The sequence below is a fragment of the Parus major genome, chromosome Z (genome assembly GCF_001522545.3).
Source record: "Parus major isolate Abel chromosome Z, Parus_major1.1, whole genome shotgun sequence".
Lineage (NCBI taxonomy): Eukaryota > Metazoa > Chordata > Aves > Passeriformes > Paridae > Parus > Parus major.
In genome coordinates, this window is record NC_031799.1 from 44810700 (window position 1) to 44834888 (window position 24189).

Genomic DNA, 24189 nt, shown 5'->3' on the forward strand with positions numbered 1-24189 from the left:
GTCTACTCACCCCCAGACTCCCATCTGATTAAACAGAGATGGCCACTTTGTTTGCTTTATGGTGTCCCAGCAGATAGAGATTACCTCTTCCTTGTAGCTTGACTGCTTCTCTTTACATCATTGTGGGTATAGGAAGCATCCTTTTAAACATCTACCGACATTTACTTCAGCAGCTGGAGCGGACAGATGCTGCCAGCAGTCTGTCCAGCCAGCAACAGAGGATGAGGGGATCACAAATACAGCGCTTGTTGCTGGCATATTTCTGAATTGATTCTTGATTTAAGGACCAAGGGGATCAGTATTTTCTGTATTTTCAGGCTGATTGGTTTAGCCACTTATTGATACCACAATGACATTTTTACTATGGGTATTCAGCTGCCAAGTGATTTTTTTGTCCTCCACTGAAAAGACAGGCACCTTTTCACATCATACAAGATAAACATTTAAAACACTTTGAGTGCAGTTTGCAAGACCAAAAGCCTGGGATAGGTCATTAATTCTGATTAAAACAGATTAACATCTAGCATCTGGACTGGGTGCAAAGATGTAGGCAAGAAAAGCTTCATTTCTGAAAGGTATGAACTTCTAGCATACCTATTGTCTATTATGGACAACCAAAAGGGAACACTGTAACTGCATTTCTTGTAATAGACATTGATCTAATGTAGGTAAAGTACTTTAAAAAAATACCAGTTTCCTGAAAGGTTGGGTTTCATGTATGAATGTGAAACACAGCTGAAAAATTGTTTTATGTAACTCCTCCTGACTCTGAAAATGTACAGTTACAGTTCTGTGTCTGAAGAGTCCCCTTCAGTACCCCCAACCTTCAAATTAGGTTGAAGGAAAATATCACAGAAAAAGAAGGACTGAAGGAAGATCTTTGGAGCTGACAGACCTCTGCTAAACCTAGAATTGCTTGCTGAAATTTATTTGAAATTAGCTGCAGGAAATCTTTGCTCTTTCATTCATGTAGAGGCCTTTGGTTGACAGTACTGATTCCTCTCTCTTCCAGTTCAATGCAGTTGGTAACATTTCTAAACAGAAAGATGCCTACCCTACTTGAGTGGCTCCTGCCTGCCTCCAGGAATACCACAGCTGACTGGACCTGCCACTTACATACTGTGATGCTAGGGGCCAACACCTTCAGGGTCCTGCTTACCTCTCCAGGGAGAGCACCTGGTGTACTACACATTTTCAGAAAGATTGTGAGAGCTTTAAAAGTTTAAATATTTCAGGCTCCTGTTAAATTGTTTTGCAACTACACAAATGTTTCCACATGTCTCTCTCTAGTCCTCATTCCCTCTATGACAGTGACAGTGTAACAGAAACCAGCTCCAAATACTGTTTATGGAAAAGGTAGGATGAAGATAGGAGCACTAGTGTGTTCACCTGTTTGCTCTGCTGACAGGGTGAAGATGGTCAAAATTGTTCTCTGGCTTGTTTTTCTCATGTAGATGAAAGAAATCCTGTCTATATATATCATGGTTTATCATAGAGAATCCTCTTCATGATGAAAAAAAGGATTTGGATTATTATGTTAAAATTTTCCATGGGTCAAATCTCCAATTCTGTAAAAGCATGTTGTAGTCAAGACAATTAGAGGCTGTGCCTCCAGGTTTTACTTTTATGTATTTCTAAGCTCATCTCAGGGCAGACTCATTCAGCTGCAGTGCAATGTAAAAATATGATGGGAGAAGAGGCCAATGCCATTATAATATCTAATGAAAAAGTGTAAGTGCAGTACTTGGTAGCTTTGAATTCTGCACATGGTATTGAGTTATTGCATCCCACAAAGCTCTGAGAAGAATGTATCATTAATAATTTGTAGTAACACATGACTTCTAATTGATTGAATTCTTTTTTCTGTTTAAAACAAATGGAAAAAAAATACATAATTAATCTCCTTGCAGCTCATGTTGTGTCAGAAATGGCTGTGCTTTTAGGACGATATTCACTCCTCTAAAGTGTCAAAGCATGTACTCCAGCATTTAAGGAGGACGCTTAGCAAAAGACAGACTGCTTTCATCTCTGCTAACCCGATAAAAAGGCAAAGTATGTCTCCTAGATGAGAGATCAGATTTGTTATGCTGAATGGGTGCCACAGAGAAGAGAACAGCAGGTAACTTACCACGTCAATTATCTGCAGCAAGGAAAGCTGGAGTTCCACTACAAGTGGTTGGGAGTCATTCACTACAGGTCGTTCCAGACGATTGTAGTTCCTCAGTAGATCTCTGTACAAGCGTCTCTGGCTTTCCCCCTGCTGAGAGACTAGTGGAAAAGAAAGAAGGTGCCTGTCATTCACACTGTCACACAGTCACCATTGTTTGTGTGTTTTGTTGAAAACTCCCTCTTATTAGGTTTGTAATTAGAAAACAGTTCCTAAAAATATCACCCAAATTCTGCACATGGATATGACAGACACAGCTTTTCTGCATATGTAAATCATGAACTCTCAAAAAAAAATTAACTACTAACACTCTAACTCATTATTAACATTCAGAAACTACAGAACAAAATTTGGGGTCTGATTGAATGTCCCCATTCCTTGGAGTTCCTCCTGCGGCTGGTCAGTGGAGCTGCGGCTCCAAAACCACCAGACAGCTTCCTGGAAGGCAAGAAAATTAATTCATTTTATTGCTTGTTCTTATTTCCTAGACACTGGCTACTGTGAGCCAGCACTGGTATTACTTAGCCATATTGTGTTTTTACTAAGCATGGATAACGGGTATCATTGTTTCTTGGAGCTGATGTATCAGGCCTTTTTCTATGCTCAAGAAACACTAACAACCCTTCTTCCTACCCTCTTCAGTTTTGTGTAGCAGTCTTTCCAGGCTTTGGAAAGACTTCCCTGGACTTTTTTCCATCTGATGACAGCAAACTTTTATAGTGGTATTGAATTTCTCACATTACATGCTTAACTCACTTTGCACTGGGAACAGACTTCACACAAAGCTGTCATGCAAACAGCTGAGCATGCTAAAAATTTTCAGAACTTCAGTCTGTATAATTTCCAAGATGCCCTAGTTCCCGCCTTTGGGGTGGGTGTGGAGAGCATCTGTCTAACCTGCATGACCAAGTTTCCTTGTCACGACAACTGTAGATGGTGCAGGTTTGGGTATCTTCCCTCAGTGAAGCAAGAAGCTTGCTGTGATATTGCTCAGATTCCTGGTTCCCTCAAAACTGTGTAGATCTTGGTCCTGTGGCTAGTGGGCAGCCTGAGCTCTACTTAAGAGCTGCACCCAAGAGAGGGAAGGTCATGTACCCAAGAGAGGGAAGGTTCCCTGAGGTCAAACCAGTCCTGTCAACCTGAGCGTATATTCTCTGAACTGTATAAATTCAATCCCTGGCAGAGAATCTGCACTCTACATCATTATTACTTTGGACTGAGGCATTTTTTTATCCACTGCAGCTCCCACTCTCTGTATATGATGGTTTTTATTTCTTGATCAGAGATCTGCACACTGAGACCAAAACTTCTCTCACAGAGGTTGTGATGAATATTTTCTTGACAGTCCAAACAAAATATAATGGATTCTGGCTTCGCAGTCTCTCCTCAGTATACTCAACAAACCCTTTAAGCCTGAGACAAGATGCCCTACAACAAAGCAGCCATGTCTTTTAAAACTTACAATAAATTCAGTTTATAAACACTTCCTAGGTCTGTTTAACTTGTGTTCTTTTCATTTTTTGCTGATACTCGATGGAGCTTTGTGACTTTCTAGCATGGCAGTACCTAGTAAACAAGAAAGAAGAGTATTTTGGTTCACTTTGGTAAATGGCACCATCACATCAATTTTATGGGCCCTTTCTCCTCTTGTGAAATATTCTACATGACCACAGGCAGCCAGAGAAGAAAATGCTGTAAGCACACCTTCAATAGCACTTGCTGACACCTCAGTATTGGATTCTATGTTTTCACCAATAGCAAAAACAAGCTCTGACCACACTATCTCTCCTTCAGCACCTGCTTACTTAAGCAGAGATTTAAGTCCTCTGTTATGGCCTTAGTGTTTTCCAGCACCTCAGCAGGACCAGACTCCTTTATAAAAGTCTCTTGTGTGAAGGAAACCCATGAAAATCACTACACGATGTCCTGTGGAAAGAGGCTCTGAGTTTGGAGAAAATTTGCTGTCCTTTCACTCACCTACCCACCCATGTTCCTATGCTTTAGGGACGAAATGACTTCCTGAACTATTGCTCTCATCTTAAATACTTACATAATACTTGCCTTTAATCTTTCTTTTAAACTGGCTGCCTCAGCTTTTAAAAGGGGAAAAGTGCCCTTCACCAGTCCTGAGACTCTACTGGGCTGCTAGACTGCCCTGATACCTCCATTGTCAGGATGCACTGGAGCAGCCCCCCAAGGGAGGACTGACTTGCAGAAATCTAGGCATAACCAGATTTCTGCAGGCTTTGGAAAGCTGTCTTTGCACTGTGTGCTTCATCCATGCTGAAGCCAAATCCCTGTTAAACTTTGTGATGTGAAGTATCTGAGAACTCAGTTTTCCATACTTTCTTCAATTCTCCTCTCTGCAATGTGATCCTGATACTTTTCAGTGTCTTGTACTCAAAACTGTTAGCATAGTCAGAGCTAATCTTTTCTTAGTCTGCCGAGTAGGCATTGGCAATCACATATTTGTGTGCTGCATGGTTTTGCTTACAAAATGACATAGATTCAGAAGCAATAGAGCCTTGGGGTGTCCTGGCAAATGGCCATAGCAGCTGTTGGCACCAAAAACAGCTGGCTAGCCTAATTACTCTGCCATCTCTCTGCTACAGCTTCTCTGGAGAAGGGAACTGAGGTGGATGTCTAGCTTGACTTGTATGTTCACAGACTTTTTCTTTAAACTGTAATTTTCAAATACTTAATGTTTCATACTCCAGAGAGATTTGTGGTTTTTCTCCTATAACGTTTGTGCTAATGCATTGTGACACTACAACTCTGTGTGCTAAATGGAGTGTTTGTTGGTGATGCAGAAGCCTGAATCTCTCAGGAGTAGTGGTAGAATAAGCTTTACCACTGACTACCCCTCAGTCACAGAATTTTAACCAAAAGCAGTGGCACTCAAATGTTTCATCTTTTAAACTAGACTAGATGATGGATTTCAATCTTTAAGGTTGCCAAGTCCATGTCCCAAAACCTTGCTTATTGGTAAGTAAAAGTAACAGGCAAAGGGCATGATGTTTTCTAGGTAAACGATCTGAGAGTTTTTATGACCCACTGCCTTTGATAGTGTCTCCCTTGTCTCTGAAATATCTTTGAAGCAGTAGGAAAACATACAAACTCATTAAAATTTGAGGGAAGAGGATGTTTACCTCAAGTTTAGCAAGACTTTTGACACCATCTCTGAAAAATTCTCACACACATTTGTCTATGCCTTACAGGATAGATAAGTGAACAGTGGACAGAAAAGTGGCTGAACTGTCAGGCTCAGAGGGTTGTTTTGCTGCTCAGTCAGCAGCAAAAAGTTCAGCTGAAGGCCAGTCAGTGGTGGAGTACTCCAGGGATGGATACTGGGAACAATGCTATTTAGTGTCGTTATGAATGATGGGACAGAGTGCACCCTTAGCACCCTTAGCAAGCTGGGGTTTTTTTCAGATGGTACAAAAATGAGAGGAGCAGCTGATACAGAACAAGGTTTTCTGCCACTCAGAAGGACCTTAGAAAACTGGATAAATGACTGACAGGCACCTCAAGAAGTTCAATGAAATAAAGTATAAAGTTGTCTTGCACCTGAGGAGTAACTCCGGGTACCAGAACAGGCTGGGACCTCACTGGCTGGTGAGCAGGATACCCAAAAAGCCCTGCTACCGAGGTGACTATAAGCCAGCAATGGTACCAAGCTGACTGTAAGCCAGTAGCAAAGGTCACCAGCATCCTGAGCTGCAAAAGGAGGAACAACACAAGTAGATCAAGAGAGGTGATCCTTCCTCTCTACTTAGCACTGGTGATACACACCTGGAATGCTGGATCCAGTGCTAGGGCTTATCAGTAGAAAGAAAATGTGAAATTACTAGATCAAGGACTGGATTTTTCCCCAAGATTTAGTTTTGAATAATCTGAAAATGTCCCCTAAACTGATCCTGAAGTTTGCAGACAATTGGGAAGCACCAGGCAATCAATCGCCAGATTGGTTGTGAACAGCTCTATGGAAAGCAATTACTCCTGCGCTATGTTAAACTTTTAAACACCTCTCTGAATTCCCTCTATACTTCTGTGTGCGCAAAGTCTATAAGAAGCCCACTGATTGAATGATATGACCTATAGATTGCTACCAATCTTCTGAGAGTAGATGCTATAGTTGCATTTCATGTTTCTTTCCAGGATGTAATTGCTGACAATTTCACAACAAGGGAACCTGCAGCTAGGTCCGGCCAGACTATCCATATGGCATCCCCAGGAAGGACAGATGCTCTCCCCTTTCCAGGAGCTGAGATGTCATGTCTGGTCTTGGCTGGTTGATTTTCCTGCTCTGCTTTGCATGCCAAGGTCCCCAGGCTATACAGCAAGAGTCCAGCCCTTCCAGTTCCCCAGGTTTGTTCACAAAGCAGTCAGCTACTTAACTGAGAATCCTGGTATGAGACACATTCTGGCTGGTTGTGCCCAGTAAAGAATAAATGATGAAATATTAGCAAGATAACAGGTAGCAGTGCATGGCTTTCCACTAGTTTTTCAGCAATGGTACCTGTTATTATCAAGAGTTCTACCTCTGTTTCATAGTGTTCCCTGGTTTTGTGTTCATAATTTCTCAACTTCTTGAAAAGAGGAGCTTCTGGCTGTTTTCTAGCTGCTGCTCATTTCCTTAGGCAGAGACCTGAGTCCAAATAGATGAGTTATTACTTTAGTCATACAAGATTTTTGGTACCTAAAGTGGTGAGCTTCAAACAAAATATGATATTCTTTCCATATCACTTTATATTAACATGTATGCATGCTAACATGAATTTCTGAATTAGAAAATGTCTCTTTGTTTTCTTTTTCTGTCTTCAAAGACAGTTCCTAGAATCACTTTTATATATAATCTTTTGGAAAAACATGTTAAGTTACAATCAACAGCATATTTCTGATCCATCACATTGTTACTTTTATATATTTTGTCACCTCAATACCTCATAAAAGGTCTCAAAATGCAGAAATACTGTGGTTGTGATATTTATTCACTTCCCTTGTAGCTTCTGCAGGGATTTCACCACATCTATGTCACTTTTTTCTCTCTGTACTGTTACTTTAACATGTATATTTTGTTTTGGTTTATTTGTTTGTTTTACTGTTTCATAGAAGAAAATGAGTGAAGTTCTGGTACTTATAAAGTACATACACAACAGCCATTAAACTGTGAGCTATTATTAATTTTAGTTCTGTAACAATTGTATTTAATTTTCTGATAACTGGAATATTTACTCAGGAAAAATCCATTAAAAAACTGTGGTTATCAGAGCTAAATCCTAGAACTTAAAACTATTTTCCTAAAACCTTTCTGCCACAGCTCCTCTTCTATTACTTATTTTCATTTTAGTTTATCACTGTATTCTTGCAGGGACTTTTAGTTATTGCTTTCAGAATCCAAAGAGATTGCTCATAGGAAACATATATGTGCACACACACTACATGCTATAATGAATTATGGTGGAAGTAACATGAGAAGGAAAAGAGTAGGTTTTTTCACAGACAATTTCATTTGCATAAAGAACTGCAATGGCAAGAGCATTTACAAAATGAGACATGTTCTAATGATCTGGTAGCTATAAAAAACAACTTATTTTGAATATTTTGCAGATTTTTGAGAAAGTAAAGCATGTCACTGCACATGTCACTTAATCCACAGAAACACAGATGTGTTCCATCTGCTTTTGTTCTTATGTGCAGCATTGTTACTTTTATCTGTGGCTGCAAATGCTTTATTTCTTTCAACGCCCTTTGATTTAAAATGCATGCCATCATGCCTTCAGGGAAGAGGATTCACATAAGAAACAATGGAATCACATCAGCTACCTCTACCCTGTGTGTGTCTGTGTGTGTGTGTGTGTTTATGTGTTGTGTGTTTGAATATATATCTCATTTAAAACCTCTTTTTAATCTACTTCCCTTCTGGGTAATCTTTGACTCTAATCTTTGTCTCTCGCTATGCAGATTGTTTCTGCATCTTACACACAAAATTCATCAGATACCCAGAGGAATGTGAGAAATGACATGATTTCCTAGGCAAGAGTACCTAATATTCCTGAAACCGGTCATTTCTGTTCTTTCATAGCAGATAAAGAGCTCCCAGCAGTGATGGATATTAAAAAGGTATGCTAGGAAATGTTTCTTCTTAAAGACTCTTGGTCCATGACAACATGCTAAAACTATATAATGAAAGGATGGGCTTATATTTTTGGTCCTACTGGCTTGGTTGTTTTAAGGGCTGAGTTATGTGCTTTAGGTAGAGAGACATGCTTTGAGGCATTAACTGTGGGATACCTCTCAAACATAGTCATCATAGTTATCTAAATTCCAGATCAGAAACCTAACTAGCCACAGCCAGTAAAGACAAAAATTGTACTTTAACTGTAATGCTAATTGACATTAGCTCTATGCAATATAAGTGTCATTGCTACAGTATTAGATGCACAGAGAGCACAGAAGGAGGAATCTGGAGCAGTGATGAAGAGAGGCACTCCCCTTGCTACACATTACAGAGTGCTGTGGCTGTCTGGAAGCAACTCTTGCCAGCCATGCAGGGATTTGTGGAGAGGAGTAGTAATGGAAGCCAAAGGAAAGAAACAAAACCATAAGACAACAGCAAGATACCAGTGATATGGTCATCAGTGTACAGGACTGGGATTCTGCACTCCCTGCTCCCACTGGCTTGCAGAACATCTTGTCACATACTTTCATCTCTACATGTTTCAGCACCCAAACCACTTAAGCCAGGGAAAGCCCTTGGGAAAGCACTATGAGCTTCACCCTCCAAGGGGCACCAATGAGGCAGCCACGGCAATATGCACAGCATTCACAGATGGCTCTGAAAGGGTCAAGTCAGTCTGCACCTCTCCATCAAAAAGCCCACTCTACACCATGCCAGGCACATGTGGAGAGCTCAGATGTGGGAAAGTCATAAGTGAACTGACAGGTGTAATAATGATTTCTGTGGAAACAGGCAAGTCTTATTAGGCTGAGAAAAAAACAGATAGGAGGAGTTCTTTTTCTTAAACTCACTGCAGATAATAGCAGCGATAGAGCCTGCAATAACGTTGTGGTTTAACCTCACACTGCAGCTGAGTACCATGCAGTCATTGCTTACAATCTGTCTTCTCCCAACAGGACTGATAAAAGAATTAGAAAAAAAATTACAATAATAACATTAATGAGCCTTATGAATAATAAACCACAATTATTAATAATAATAACAACAACAATAATAAAAAATAAGGGAGAAAACAAAAAGAGAGACAAATAAAATCCAAAGAAGTGAAATTATGCACAGTACTATTGCTTGCCACCCACTGATCTGTGCCCAGCGAACCAGCAATTGCCTTCTTCTAATCAGTTTCCCTGAGTTTATACACTGAGATTACTAACTTCTCAGAAAGAGAAAAATAAATAATTTTGTCCCAAGAAGAGAAGAGAGCAAAGATTCCAAGACCTATTCCTTAGTCACAGGCATGTCTTTAGTAGGAAAAAAAAAGCTTTTTCCCTTTTTTTGTGGTTCAAAGGTGAGGAAGAGACCTTGCCTCTAAACCCTTGCCTCAGTGTATTATTGAAGCAGTGGTAATATGGTGTAACTTGTCTGGGCAATGCAGAGGACAGGCTGGACTGGAAATTATATAGACAATAATACTGTGAAAATGAACTGGCCAGTGTGCTCAGAGATATTGCAATGTTTCTTTCCCTTTTTCCTTCTGCAGTGCTCATCAGCTGGTTATGATCTCAGAGAAGGCTAGTTTCCCAAACAATGAACTTTTGCCTTGCCAACTTGCCACCTGTACTTGCATTGCAAAGCTGCAGTGCAGCAAAGGCATTGAGGATGCAATACACAAGGCTAGAGATGGCTTCTCCTGCCTTTCTCCCTCAAGCTGCAGCTGCTGCCCATTAACAAAGGGAGAGTTCTACTGGCTGCAAGGCACAGGCAACACACAAATGTCTAAAGTGAACATGGATCTGAGAATGCAAACAAAGTTACAAGTTGGTCTTTACAATATCAGAAGTCAAATGCTGGATAATGAGAAGCATAGTGTAAGAGCCTTTTGAAAAGGATGGGGGCTATGAAAATTTTGATTGCACCTTGAATGGCTCCTAATTTGCTCCGTGCTTAGTATATGATCTGGGAAACATGGTGATACATTTTCCTAACTCTGAAACAGTTTTGCACTTGGGGAGCAAAACTTCCATAACACACCTTATCTTATAGATAACCTTATCTTATAGATAAGACTCAACCCTGTTTTAGGCAGCAGCAATGAGATTTCACTAAGTCAGGTCAAACTTACTGCCTGTCTATGTGAGATGTTGTGCTGCCAGTCAGCTGCTGCTAGTTTGGAGGTCTTGGCAGCAGAAGTGGCTGCTATCAAGGGATTGTTTCTGCAGGAAAGTAGCCTGAGGCTTTGGTGGCCTATGTCTTCAAAGACAAAGAGAACTGTAAATAGGGGCATGAAAATTCTTAGCAAGGAATTTATTTCACATTGAAGAGAAAAACTGCTTCTAATACTATCTTGGTGAAGTAAATGATTGGCTCTGAGCAAATTGGACTTGTGACCAATCAAACAGAGTTTGTGGAAATCTGACTTAAGACACTTGAAAGTGTATGTACTATGCTTTGGCTAACTCAGTCCAGGTTTGCTTATATGTATACAAAGTGGCTTAAAAGCTTACATCTGTTTTGTCGTTGGATTTTTTTCCCAGATTTTAGAGGAATCAAGATCTAAGTGACAGTTGAGTGTTGGTTAGCCTTGATCTGTTTTCGGAACACTAGATGCAACTGTCTTTTCCTCAGGTACATGGCTCAGGTCCTAGTTTTGCTGGGAACAGTGGTTATATGAAATATCGGTCTCTCCCTGCTGTACCCTGCTAGCCAAACCTTGACTGGCTGAGTCACTCATCCTGACTAAGAGCAGAAATGAACCACAGTGAAATTGAGGTACTTCTAGAGAATGACAATATGGGGATCCTGATTTTGTCCTGTCTCTGTTACTTTTAAGCTTTGGTAACTTCAGTCTACTGCTCCTGAATTATGTTAGTGCAGACAAAACAAAATTAAAACAAAACTGGTGTTCCCTGTGTCCAGGGGGAGCATGATTATCATTGTGTAATACCGTAGCAATGCTGCAGAAATGCTGCTCTGTCTCTGAGTAAGACCAGAACAAGCCTGAAAGTCAGAAAGTGATCCTGTGCTGTCTGGGCTGCCCTCTTGTATTCCCCAGCAAAGAGTCTGCTAGAGCATTTTGGCCCAAAGGTGAAATAATTTGCCTGTTTGACAGAGGCCTCCTCTGGAGAAGGATGTCTCTTCTCTTTACCCATAGAGCTGTTTCCCTCAAATCCACCTTCCCTTTACCCTGCTAGCCCCTCTTTTACATCATCAGGCAGCACGTAAGTAGATCTGATGGTGCCAGGAGTGCTGAAGTGCTTGAGCTGAGATACCAACCCAGTAAATTTAAATTATAATTGGTGATTCTAGTATCTTTAGAAATTACATTAGAAGTCTTAGACTTTGAACAAAATACTACTGCAGAGAGTATGCTTCAGGATAGCTGTTTGGTTATAACAGAAAGGCAAATCTTTTTCTTGGAGGTCCTGGAGCTGCCCAGTTGCCATTTATGGATTGCATGTGAAGCCTGAACACGAACGGGTTCAATTCAAAGTTGCTGCCCATTTGCCACTTGAAATAGTGGGAACTGCAAACTGTCTAGCAATTTTTGATATAAGTTTTGATCTCTTCATCCGTTGTTACAATTGCTCGAACTGGTTTTCAGTTTGCTGACTACCTTTCTAAAATGACACAATATTAAAGGGAAAACACTCCATCAATTGCCATTACTGCTCTATCACTTCTGCAGGATCTTCAAACAAACACACAAGATGGCTAAGAATTATGTAATGTATATCTGCATCTTTATATGACTTCCAACATTTGGTTTTTCCCAAATGCACTGACTTGGACATGATGAGAACATTAAGCAGCATCATTCTCTACAGCCAGCCTGAGCTCAATGAGACCCACTGCATGACACACAGCTAGCTCTGTGTCATGAAGCCTCCATAGGGCAGCGCTGATCCCTTGGAGTGAGTGGAGTGGAGGCCACTGAGACAACAGGCTGCTGTAACACTGCAGAGGGATTAAAGATATATGCCTTTCATCCACTAGGAGATGAGGAAAAAAGGGGGAGTTCTTTTGGCTGCCTTTAGCTTCCATGAGGAAGGACTCCATCATGAAGAATCCAGGCCCTCCTGGGAGGTGCACAGGCACAGCAGCAGTAAGATAAAAGTTGCATGATGGGGCATTCGCACAGTACCAAGAGAGCCTTTTTTTTTCTCAAGGGTACTCTGCATTAGGGACACCACTGTTCCTTGGAGAAATTTGCAGCTTGACTCCTCAGACAGCAACCCAATAAAGAAGAAGGGTTGGACTGGACAACCTCTGGAGGTCCCTTCCTCCCAAATTATTTACCACTATATGAATCTGCATAGATCAGACCCTCTCTCACCTCAGTTACACACACATCTTTTCCAATTTAAAACTTAATTTTCTCCCTTGGCATGGTGAAGCTCTAAGTGAACAGTGATGATTTTCCACATAGCCACAGCTGAGCTTCAGGGAACACAGTGTACTGTCATAGTCCAGCCTGCAAACTGACTTCAGCCTCTTTGAGTTCTCAGTGAGAAACAAGACCTCCTCAAGCCTGCCTCTTTCTTCTAAGCAATTTTTCTGCCCAAATCTATGTTGCATTAAGAGTAGAAATGTGGTTTTCTGTTCAACCTTGTGGAAACCTAAAGTGTTGAAAATATCCATTTCTGAATGCTGATATTTGCATAGGAATGCTGATAAACGCTGAGGTTTGCAGACACCTGTTCCAGCACTCCATTAACCACAGATTTTCTACTTGAGCAAAGCCAATTGCAAAGGCAAGACGGAGACACCTGCACCTCACTGTTTACATGCATAAGTACTCATGTGGACTACAGGTTCCCCTTCCATTGCAATTTACTGACTTAATTGCAAGCCCTGGGTGCTTGCAATTAAGTAAGAGTGGGAACTCTTACTTCCAAAAACTCCATCTGCTTCTGGTCTCAGCCTTCTCATCAGCGGTTTTTCTCAGTGCAGAAAGTATTTGGTAAGTAAAACTCTTTCTTCAGACCATATTTTCTCAGGAGTGTATTCTAAAACAGCAATAAACTCCTGTCTACCTTTCTCATTTCCTGGGTTGATACCAATTGCCAGTGCTAGCCCTACCTGTCTCAGTCAGATCTGATCTCTTTCTTAATTAGATTATGTAGGATCTCCAGGCAGTAGACATCTTCAAACAACCACGTCAGGACTGATGCAAAGGGTTTTGATCTACTTTAATCACACCCTAGAGCTGAGACCATATCTCTCTCCTTGCTTGTCACATACAGATGAAATTGTATGTGCCACCACCATCGCTAACTCATGCTCTTTTCCACATGCCTTAAGAAAATAAACCAGAGAGAAGAAAAGAGTTCTGAAGCTGTCTTTAAGAGATGAATCCTCTGTCTGGAACAGGAACTTCGGCTCTGAGACCTTCAGAAAACCCTCTGAGCTGGAGCAAGGCTGAAGGCTCCCAAGGTGCCATCTGGCATCATCCCAAAAAACCAGGCAGGTGCTACTTTCTTATGCATTGTATCTGCTTCTCAGTCCCTCCCTACATGCAAGAGTGCTACACCAATAGGTGCATACAGCAATAGGCACTGATGATGTCATGACCTAGGTGCTTTTTCTGGACCTTCCCACTTTTTCCAGTGATATTGGAGAAGAGTTTACACAGGATTTAGCTTGGATCACTATCAGCAAATGTGCATAGAAATACCTCCAACTTTCCTGGAGCCTGGCAACTTCTCAGGAACTTGGGCCAGCTCCACTGTCACAGCTGTATCTATGATAATACAGATCAGCCTTAGAGCTGTGCCAGTGAATGCACATAGAAGATTAGTGACTGAACACAAGGTCTGGTTCACTGAACTGAAAAGTCAACCTCGAGAAGCCAGTATGTAGAGCAAGTTACTGCAGCAGACAGTAAATCAGAGGAAATGGAGGTTTATTTGGGACCCTGCCTGCCCATCTTAAATGAACTGACAGTATCAATGGCACTAGTACTCTTGATCACAGAGCATATGTGCACGTGCCATGGACAAGTACATGGACCTTGGCTCCATGCATATGCGAAGCCTTAGCACGCTCTCCTCATGCTCTCAGTCATCACCCCTGCAGTCCGTGCTACTGGACATTAAAGTAATGGCAGGCATCTGACAGCAATTTCCCATGTCTGCAAGTCACATGTGTGGCATCTTTTTATGCCATCAATAAAGAAGAAAAGACCTAGCAGTACAAGCTAAGGCCTAGCTTGTAACTTTCCTATTTTAAATGTGTTTCACCTGCGTTGTTATCTTGGAAACTGTATTATTCAGTCCATCAACATAGAGAATGTGGAGGGCTGAGGCGAATACAACCTTCAGACTTCTAATTAAGGTTATGAAAGATTCTAAATTATCTAACTTTAACACCTGGTTCTACTCTGATAACAGTAATGAGACGTAAAAGCACATCTACTTCATCAACCACCTAAATTATCAATGACATAACACTGTATTAAGGCACAGGAATCCTTTTATCTCTTCAACCGTGTCTCTTTGGAGTAAATGAGTTTGATTAAAACACATCATTGCAGTTCTATCAGGACTACACAGCTGAGGCCTGAAGTTTAGACTCTCTATATAGGTATTTAAGTAACATTATTTGTTCTTCCTACTACACAGATCTCTAAACACATGTCACCTCAGTCTAATTAGCTCACATTAGAGAAATTGTAGCTTGGCAGTGTAATCTGGCCTTCTGAGGCCATCTTGCCAATGCTTCTGCTATTGCAGAAAAAGCACCTGCTTGCATGGAAGTGAACCAAGAAACTTGTGAGAATTTGCTCAAAAAGATCATCAGTTCTGTTCTGATGTGATCACTAGACCTCATCTAAATAAGCAAAGGTGTGAAAAAGCATGAAATTGGTGTAGCACAGTAATTCAACTTTGTATTGTGAGTGAGCCAAAGAAAAACTGCTTTGCACCAGCTGGGTACACCAGTCAGGCTGAATTACTTCATTATTTACATCTTTGAGCTGGTTAGCTCACTTGCAGCATCCCCTGCCATAGGATTTGTCCCATACAGCTGAGCACTTATATTCCCACCAGACTGCAGAGGAAAGTTGCTGTCCTCAGCTTGCCTTTGCCTTTGTTGGGCTTTTCAAAACCACTTGGCCAGATATAACCCTGATGGCAGTTTTTACAGAGCAAAAAAAACGAGAAATCTGAGTCTGCTCTGAGTGGCATGTGGGCAGTGTAATGGTCTTACTTGAGAAACAAAAAAGGATATAATGGCACAATGATTAGAATATATGGTTTGACTGAAGACTAGACAAGTGCATGTTTAACTTCCCTGGCTGTTCAAACCCTGTAGGTGCCCGTGCCCTGAGCTGTAACTAACTCCTCTGACAGGCTATGTGTATTTGTGGTCACTGCGACATGTTTCTCAGAACGTCCTTGCAGGGTTGTCTGCATCCTGTCTCTCAGACTGCACCAGACTCAAAAAAAAAGGAGCAGGAATGGGTCTGATCCCTCCTTTCTAATCACTCCCTGGACCAGATTTTTTGCGTCCCTCCACCCAAGGTTGTTAGGTAGCTGCCAAGGCTCACTGGGTCCTTCTACATTCTGGGTGCTCCTTCAAGGATTGTCCCTGGCCTGGAAGGGATGTCTGACCCTGAGGGTATTCACCTGGGATATAGGAAGGTTGAAAACCAGTATCCTGATTTTTCCTGAAACCCATGTCTCAAAAAAAGTATCAGCTCTTCAAGAAGGAGAGCTGCAATGACCTAGCTTAAATGATATGACTACTAGCATTATTGCAAGTCAGGTTGAAGCAGACAGTTGAGGAAAGAACTGGAAAAAAAAAAAAAAAAAGAGTTATTCATGTGTTGTTTTTGTTTGGCTTGCATCTAGTTCTTGTCACAACTTTCCTGTCAAACAGCCCTACAGGAGTTTTCAGTACTTGATAAATTGCTATGAACAATGTTGAAACAACTCAGCGCTATGTGAGAGTGACACTAGTTATTATTTGAATTTACCGTGACTTCCATGTGGGTGAGCTAAGGAACCCAGGGGGAGTTCATCTGGATTTACTGTTAAAAAACTCTGCTACTGATAACATCCTAAGATCATCTTCACTTTTTTCTCTTCTGCCTCAACTGCTCAATTCCCAGGTCTTTATGGGTTTTTCCCCGCTCTTTTTTTTTAAAGTTAAAAAAATCCATAAAGCAGAGGTCAGTTACAGACCAACTTTATCAGAGATTCATTTTATTCTGCTTTAGCATTTTTCTGTAAAAGTGCATACTTGGAAGCTGTTGGTAAAAACACCTAACAAAAAATCCTCTGAATTATTTATAAAAGCAGTATGTCTCCATGTGCTGCTGAGAGAAACTAGGTATCCCCCTGATGAATTAGTGATCACTTATTATTTAAAAGACAGGATTTAACCGACACACAACTTCTCAAAACGGGAATGTCCACAAAATGACTTATAACTAGATGATATAACCTGCCTGTTAGTTCAGCTCCTAAAGTAGCACAGAAATGTCTTGAAGATAGCAAGATTCCTAATTTAGAAAAGTGGGAAAACATTTTTCTTCAGTACCATTGCTACATTAGGCAGACGAAATGTTGATCTATAAAAATGAAATGTCCAGACGTTTTACAGCTTCAGACAAATTAATGAGAAATTATCTGTGTGGCATGAATAATCCAGTGCAACATAACATATATGCAAGTTTTCAGTGCTCCTGCACTTCTGAAAGAAGTGGACCCCTTTCTCTGCTTTAAAAAGACAATCCTGCTTTATATATAAATTGTGAGAAACAAGACATGGTCCTTCACACCTAGAATACTCAGTTTTAGAATTTTTGATTGCTGCAGGCATCTATGTTTCAGCTGAAAGGGAGCCATAAAAGCACATTTCATGTAGAATACTGAATATCTTTCATGACTGTGGGTATTTCAACATTCTCACTTAAAAACACTTTATTGTCAGCCTTGTAATCCTGAATATTTTGAAATAATCACACAGCTCCTATTTTTGTTTTCACCATGCTGAAACTTCTTAAGATAGGTTAGTCAGAGCTGACATCTTAGACTACAGAAGCCCATTATTATTCTTATGTTTCCAAAGCCACTTCTGCCTTTAGTGTTTCTTATTAAGCATACTAAGAGCATGTTTAATAAAAAACCACAGAATTAGTAAATTTATGTATTTATACAGATTTAACCCTCCTTAATGATTCACAGAAAATAAACAGTTTTGAATTTTCTTCTGCTTGTATTTCTCTGTAGAGCACCATTTCACCCACACACCTACAGGGTCCTCAAAGAAATTCTGCGCAGCCTGAAGTTATAATTTCATGTTCTCCAAAAGATCGTGGGAAGGTTACATTTTTAAAGAAAGCAAGAACATATTTCTTCTGAAACACAACCATTACAATTAATTTATGGAAGTTAAAATTACTCACTTTTAATTGAAAAAAAACCAAAACAGAACCACAAAACCAAACCCACACACTTCTTCCTTGTTAAAAAAATGTGCCCAGCCTTGTAAGATCCACAAACTTATCCAAACTGTTTACAAAAGTCAGTTAAATCAGCATGGGACTCTAATGAAGTTCAAAATACAAGCAAACACAAGACTTTTTGAAAATAAATGTTGGGGTTGGATGCAACTAGCATTTAGAAAAAGAGGGGAAAAAAACCAACCAACAAATCAAAACAACAGCACAAAAAAACCCAAACCACAACAAAAAAGAAGAAAGCCTTGGACAAGCACAGATGAGCTTACCTTTAAAGAGTGAGAGGAACAAGAATGACCAGAGATACAGTGCAGAATAAACAAATGCCAAACACTTTCCTGTGAGCATTGTCAAAATAAGCTGGCTCTCCTTTCTGAGCAGAGGGTGAAAGAGGATGAAGTCTTGAAGACAGCCTGCAATGACTGATGGATTTGGTAATTACGGTAATAAGGCATCAAACCAGCTTCCCACCAGGGGAGAAAAGTGCATTTACTCATGTGCTTCTCCAGTCCCCAGGAGACAAATCAGCTCCGTGCTTGGTCAGTAAATCCAAACACAAAGGAACAGGTTACATTCCTTTGGACTCACGTTGCTCGACACACTGAGCTTTTCCCTGGTCAGGAGCAAATGCAAGTGATTCTCGCACACAGCTGTCTGTGTACTGCAAGAAGGGGGAGTGTGCTGCCTCGGAGATGTTTTCCACATCTCCACATATTGTACCTAACTCGAGACAGAACGGCTGCAGTGTTTCCAGTGCTTGCACTCGAGTGCCTCTAGAGCTGTTTCCCGGCAAAATAAATGTGTGCGTGTCCCCCTCTGCTCTCTCCCAGCTGCCAAGGCAACTTACAGCAAGCACCTGTGGCACACACCTGCCTTTTCTCCCAGCAGAGGTGGCAGGGGAGATTCAATAGTGCAAAAGTTTGGAAAGATGAAAATAACCAGTCTCCTGTCCTTTCTGATGCACCCCTTCCTCTAATCACTTCCACCAGATGCAGGGAGATGCTCTGAGCGCCCTCTTCCCCAGCTGCCCACCGTGGGATTTTGCACACACCCTGACTCCCTTTCCTCTCCACAATTTTATTCACCAGCCAAAGAAAGACAAGGTGAGGCAAAGTCTTGAATGAACTATACTCATCATTTGGGCCTTTCTTTTCTCATTTGACTGCTCTGAACACTCACCCACTTCTCTTTCACCACAAACTGCACTTCCCAGTGCTGAATTTCTTGGGACTCCTGTCTTGGCACAATACAACCCTGGGCTGACGCAGAGAGCAGCAGCAAGTCGTGACTCCGGGCAGGAGGAGGGATTTGGGCACTGCCGTAGTGAGGCTGCAGTGGGCAGTGCAGGCTGGTAGGAGAGCAGAGCTCTGGGGTGTGGGGTACAGGGTGTGCTGAGGAGGACTTGAGAGGTTGAGCAGTGGGGCACTGGCTCACCGTGGAGTCCCCCTGGCTGCAAACATCTGCCCTAGAATCAACTGCAAAAACGCAAACCTCTAATGCTAAGGGAACACATGAGAAATCAGAGGTCAAAGCACCAGGAAAGGGGAGGAAAACAGTACAAGTGGAGAGAGCAACACCACCAGTGTTAGTTGTTAATACTCAAACATCTTCTGCAGTTTTCATGCTTTCATTTTCTTTTAATAAATGTTACATAGATTTAGAAGGCTGGAACCACAAGGGACTAGTGTATACTCCAGCTGCATGCAGCCCAGACTAATTTAGCTGGATCCTCCTGATGCACTCTCACCCTGTCACTGGGTGGTAGGCTGTCTTCCTGGGGGTGTGGGAAGGGTCCTTAGAGCTGCTGGCCCTCCCTTTGCAGGCTTGGTAGCATGCCCCAGGTGAGCTTTCCTTGGCCAGCTGCACATGGAACACCCAGGCACCGCCTCCTCAGGGTTCTCCCAGGCCCCTTCTTGCTCCCCATGGGTGGGAACAGGGACAGAATGGGACCTGCTACTGGAACCCCATGAAGGCTGGCCTGGGAATCCCCCTTGGGTGGCATCAGGGCCAGGGACCGTAAAGGGGTTGTCCTCCCACTCTCCAGCTGTACTGCTGACCTCCAAGCCCATTTGATGTGGAGCCTGTGTGTGATGGTGTCAATAAGCTGGTGGGCAAAGCTCTTTGTGTGCCGGTGCAGGGAGGCCCATAGAAACTGGAACAAAGCCTCATCAGGGCCAAAGTGCAGGCTGGATGGGACAAGGCACTGCACTGTTGCTGTTTCCTACCATCCTCAAAGAGCTGCCCAAGCTCCTGATGCAACCATGACTGCGAGAGGTGGAACACAGCAAGGTAGAGGAGGAATGCTAAAGTAGCGTGGGAGACACTTACTGACCCCAGGGCAGTGGCTGACAGCAGGACTATTGCAGTGCAGTGGGGGCTGTGGGCAGCAGGAGCTCCTACTCTCAGGTGGAACATGTCTGATAGTGCTGGAGGGCAGTGGAGACTGGGGGCAAATAAGTGCTAAGGTGATCATGCATTAAACTTTCTGAGTTCTATATACGATCACAGCTCCCTGCAGGGGAGATCACTTGAACAGAATCCATAGCAGGGATGCCTGTTCCTTCAGCAAATTATGCTGCACCTGTACCAAAACTTCTCCTTTTTCTCCTTCTCTATTGCCCTCACATCTCCACAGTAAAACAACATGGGCCATAGTTTTGGTTTAGATTTGGGTCTTTCTTAAATTCCTTTAAAAATTAAAGCTTTCACCAGTGAGTACAACTTCACACATATTGCAGTTCTGGTCGCTGTACTCACCTTCAGCCACTGGCAGTGGCTGTCCTCCCACTGATGGCCAGAGTGTAGCTACTGGGAGTAGCTGGGTACCCAGGACCTCCTCTTCTCAAATGGAACATGTCCCATGGTGCCCTGTGGGGTGGAATGACATGCTCCTCAAAGTTGTCATCCCCCACACTGAGTACAGGATGGAGAGGGGGGTTCTCCCCTCCTCCTGCAGAGGGGGTTTTCAGGCTTGCTCCCAGCCCACTGCAGGAGGCACATTCAGCAGAAGCAGAGCAGCTACGACAGTGCATAGCTGGTCTCCTCCCAGCTGTCCAGGCAGACGGGACAGCAGTTGTCCAGCTCCTGTTCAGCTCCATGGCCATGCTTGCAGTGTGCTGTGGGGTCTGGAGACAGCTGGGGATGACAAACCACTTCACTGCCTCTCAGTGACACTGCAGCAGCAAATGTTGCGCTAGAAAAGTGAGGCCACAATTGTTGTCTGGCCCTAGGAGTAATACCCATGTCCCTTGGGAAGGAAACCTTCCTTGCTCCCCAGATGGAGTTTTCTCCTCCCAGATCATTTCTGCTGCTGACTCCTGAGTGCTCCAGCTGCCTCAACAGAAAGCTCTATTTTATGTATGACTCACGGGGGCACAGGCTGAAGGTCACTGATCTCGCAAAGATGGCAAATCCACCTATATTATGGCTCTCTGCAAGTAGGAGACTTGGTGCTGCAATATCCCACTTTGAGCCTTCAAATGCAGACAGGCAGAATCCTGGGGCTTTGCAGTCCAGCTCCTTTTCTGCACTCCTCCTCTCTTAATCACATTTCAAAATTCGGCTATGAGTGAATTCTTTGAAATGCCTGGTTGCTCTGTTCCACAAACAGCCATTTAACCATGTCATCTGGCAAAAATGAGCATGTGTGACAACCAAATACACACTGTGGTGTCTAGAAAACATAACTTATTGCAGTACTGAGCTGCAACCAGGTTCTTTGTTGGGATCGCTGCTCATACAGGCTTCATCATCAGTGCAGGGACCTGAAGGTGGGTTTCTCTCTCAGGCTGTTGTTAAGGAAGGATACAGCAAGAACAAGATTGTTGTGCAAGTCTACCAGGCTCCTCCTCTCCCATGTCCACCTGAACTGCGCTGCCACTGAAAAAAGGCTTTCCCAGAGAAGATAAAACCAGGCCCTTCTGGCTGAGATTGTATAGTAAGGATGCACACCTGCCCCTCAGCTCTGGATGTTTTCATTGGTCTGTCCCTGTCTCCTACAGAAGCACATGACACGAATACAGAAACCGGGATTTTTCACCGAAGAGCTGGAAGGCAGACATTTTCTCACACTGCCATTTCCTTGTGAAACCGGGGATGGACTGCTCACTGGGATTTACGGACAAGGTCCATGTCAAAGCTCTACCTAGAGGTTCAGACTGTGTTCTGACCTTGTGAAATTATGTGATTTGTTCCTCTTCTTCTTGTGGTTATGTCTCTTCTGGGTCACTTTGCTACAACTCAGCGAGTTTGAAGTTGGGCATCTTTCCTCTATGGATGGATTTGTCTGCAGGTGAGACAGCTCTTCTACCAGCTTTTTCACCATGCTTGAGATTTCCCAGTCAGCCCTTCTAGCACTGACTTGACTTCCCAGCAAACTTCAGCACCTCATGCTGTGAGCCAACAAAGATAAGGGACAATTGGCCAGTCACTTTTTAACAGCTGAGCAAGAAAAAAGAAGGATGAAGAAAGCCCTTATAACGCAGAAAGTGAGGGAAAGTGCTTTATCCCAGGAATGATTTGGATGAGTTATAAGTGTTTTGGGGAAGTCTGGCAAAGGTGTCAAGTGCTGGAGTGGATATAGTGCATTGTTCAGAAGTTATGTCACCAGGGTTTCACCATGCATGTCAAGCTGCAGAGGCCACTCACTGGGTTCAGTTCCTCTCCAAGGAAGGTGTATACACCAGGCCATACATGCACATGCCAAGTGATCTTGCTGGTGAGGCTGGGTACGCTAGAGGATAGGAAAGTATTGCAGGATGTGAATACTTGGCTGGTTAAGCAGGAAGCTGGGTTCAGGTGATCTCAGTTCTGTTGGGTGCTGGGATAAGGAAGCCAAGGAAGTGAGCTATGGAAGGGTCCACTGCTGGTGCAAAAGGAGGCAGATGGTGGCAGGAGGGTCTGCATGAACTAGGGATCTCATGGCTCCCCACTCCTGCAGGCAACAGATACCTTGTGGGTGGCCACGTTGAGGTGACAGCGGAGCTGCCACACCTGAGCTCTGCATGCTCCAACAGCACATGGAACAGAGCTGCACAACAAAAGCAAGGTGCAAGGAACTCCAGTGTAGCAACGTATCTGAACAGCTTGGGCCATGATGTGCTCCAGCCAAACCATATTTAGAGTTTATTATCAGACCCTCTGGAATTTCTCAAGGTTGCTGAGACATAAGCTATTCTAAAAATAAGAAAGAAGAAACTGAAAAACAAGAAAACAGGACCACAAGAGCCAGATAACAGAGGGCACCTGAACTGTACAGTTCAACACCTGAACTGTAACCAGTCCTGTGCCCCGAGGGGTGCATGCAGAGCGCGTGGGCAGGACAGCGGCACCAGTGAAAAGATGCGTGGTCATGTGAACGGTAGTTTTGGAATGTATAAATAAATGTGTAATGTAAACAATAAAGGGCTCCTGTGAAATCATATTGGTTTGTTGGCCAGAGGTCCTGAGCTTCTGCACTCCTGCCTTGTCAGGCATGCAGTAGCCCCTCATGCCCAAGGGCTCAGGCTATGATTCTTCAGCCCCTTCTCTGTCCTTTCCCCACATAAGAGGAAGAGAAGTATAGAAGTGTAGGGCACCATACCAGAGCTCAGCTGAAAGGGTGATTTCCTCTCCTCGGGTGCTGCACCACTGGATATGGTGGATGCCCAGCTGGTGAGGGAGCAATGCCAGCCCCTGGCCCTGCCGACAGGGACTCAGCCAAGAATGGGGCCTGCGCCCATGTGCAGTGCTCCTAGAGCCAGCCTGAATCTTTGAGACCTTGTTATCTGTCCTATTTCCCATTCAACATTTCTTTCTTCAAAGCAGTGTCCACCTCCCTCTTTCTGGTAGTGCTTCCTTCCTGCTCTCCATCCCTTTTTTTCTGTGTTTCTGCCCTGCTTCCTGGTTTTTCCACTCTGCCCCTCTGTTCCCCAGTTTCTCTTTCTCCTACTGCCACGCCCTCAGGCTTGTTTCTGTATCATTTTCGTGTATTTTCTTTCATTTCCCTGTCCCCACACCTCCTTCTTTATCCCCGTCTCCTTTTTGCTCTCTCCACCTTCTCCTCCTCCCTTCTTTGTCCCTATGTCATTCTCTCTATCCCCACTTCTTGTCTCACCATCCCTTTTCTTCTCCCGGTCCCTCCCTTCCACTCTCGGACAGAGCCCCACTCCTTGCTCCCTACCCTTCTCCCTCTCGTCCCGGGGCAGCGTCCCTCCGCCTTCCCTGCCTCTCTCCGTGCGGGTACACGCGCGCTGTCCCCTCGGAGCCCGCGGAGCTGCAGGCTGCGGAGCCGGGACCCCACGGCCGCTCCCGCCCCTGTGTGCTGCCCGCTGCGGCCTCCCCGCGCCGTTCCGGGAGGGTCCGCACCGCTGTTCCTCCGCGGCGGCCGCCGGCGCCCGG

The 24189-nt window shown here is 43.3% G+C and overlaps 1 protein-coding gene across 1 annotated transcript in view; it reads right to left on the bottom strand.

The window, feature by feature from the left end:
• Positions 1–19554, bottom strand: part of LOC107198461 (neuronal acetylcholine receptor subunit alpha-7-like) — a 59319-nt gene extending 39765 nt beyond the window's left edge. Inside the window, exons 1-2 of the mRNA XM_015615516.3 lie at positions 18081–19554; positions 2129–2268 (exon numbers count right to left, since the gene is read on the bottom strand). Of these exons, the coding sequence (XP_015471002.1) occupies positions 2129–2268; positions 18081–18159 (219 nt within the window). The 5' untranslated portion in view covers positions 18160–19554. The remainder of the gene's footprint in view (positions 1–2128; positions 2269–18080) is intronic.
• Positions 19555–24189: the final 4635 nt, after the last annotated feature.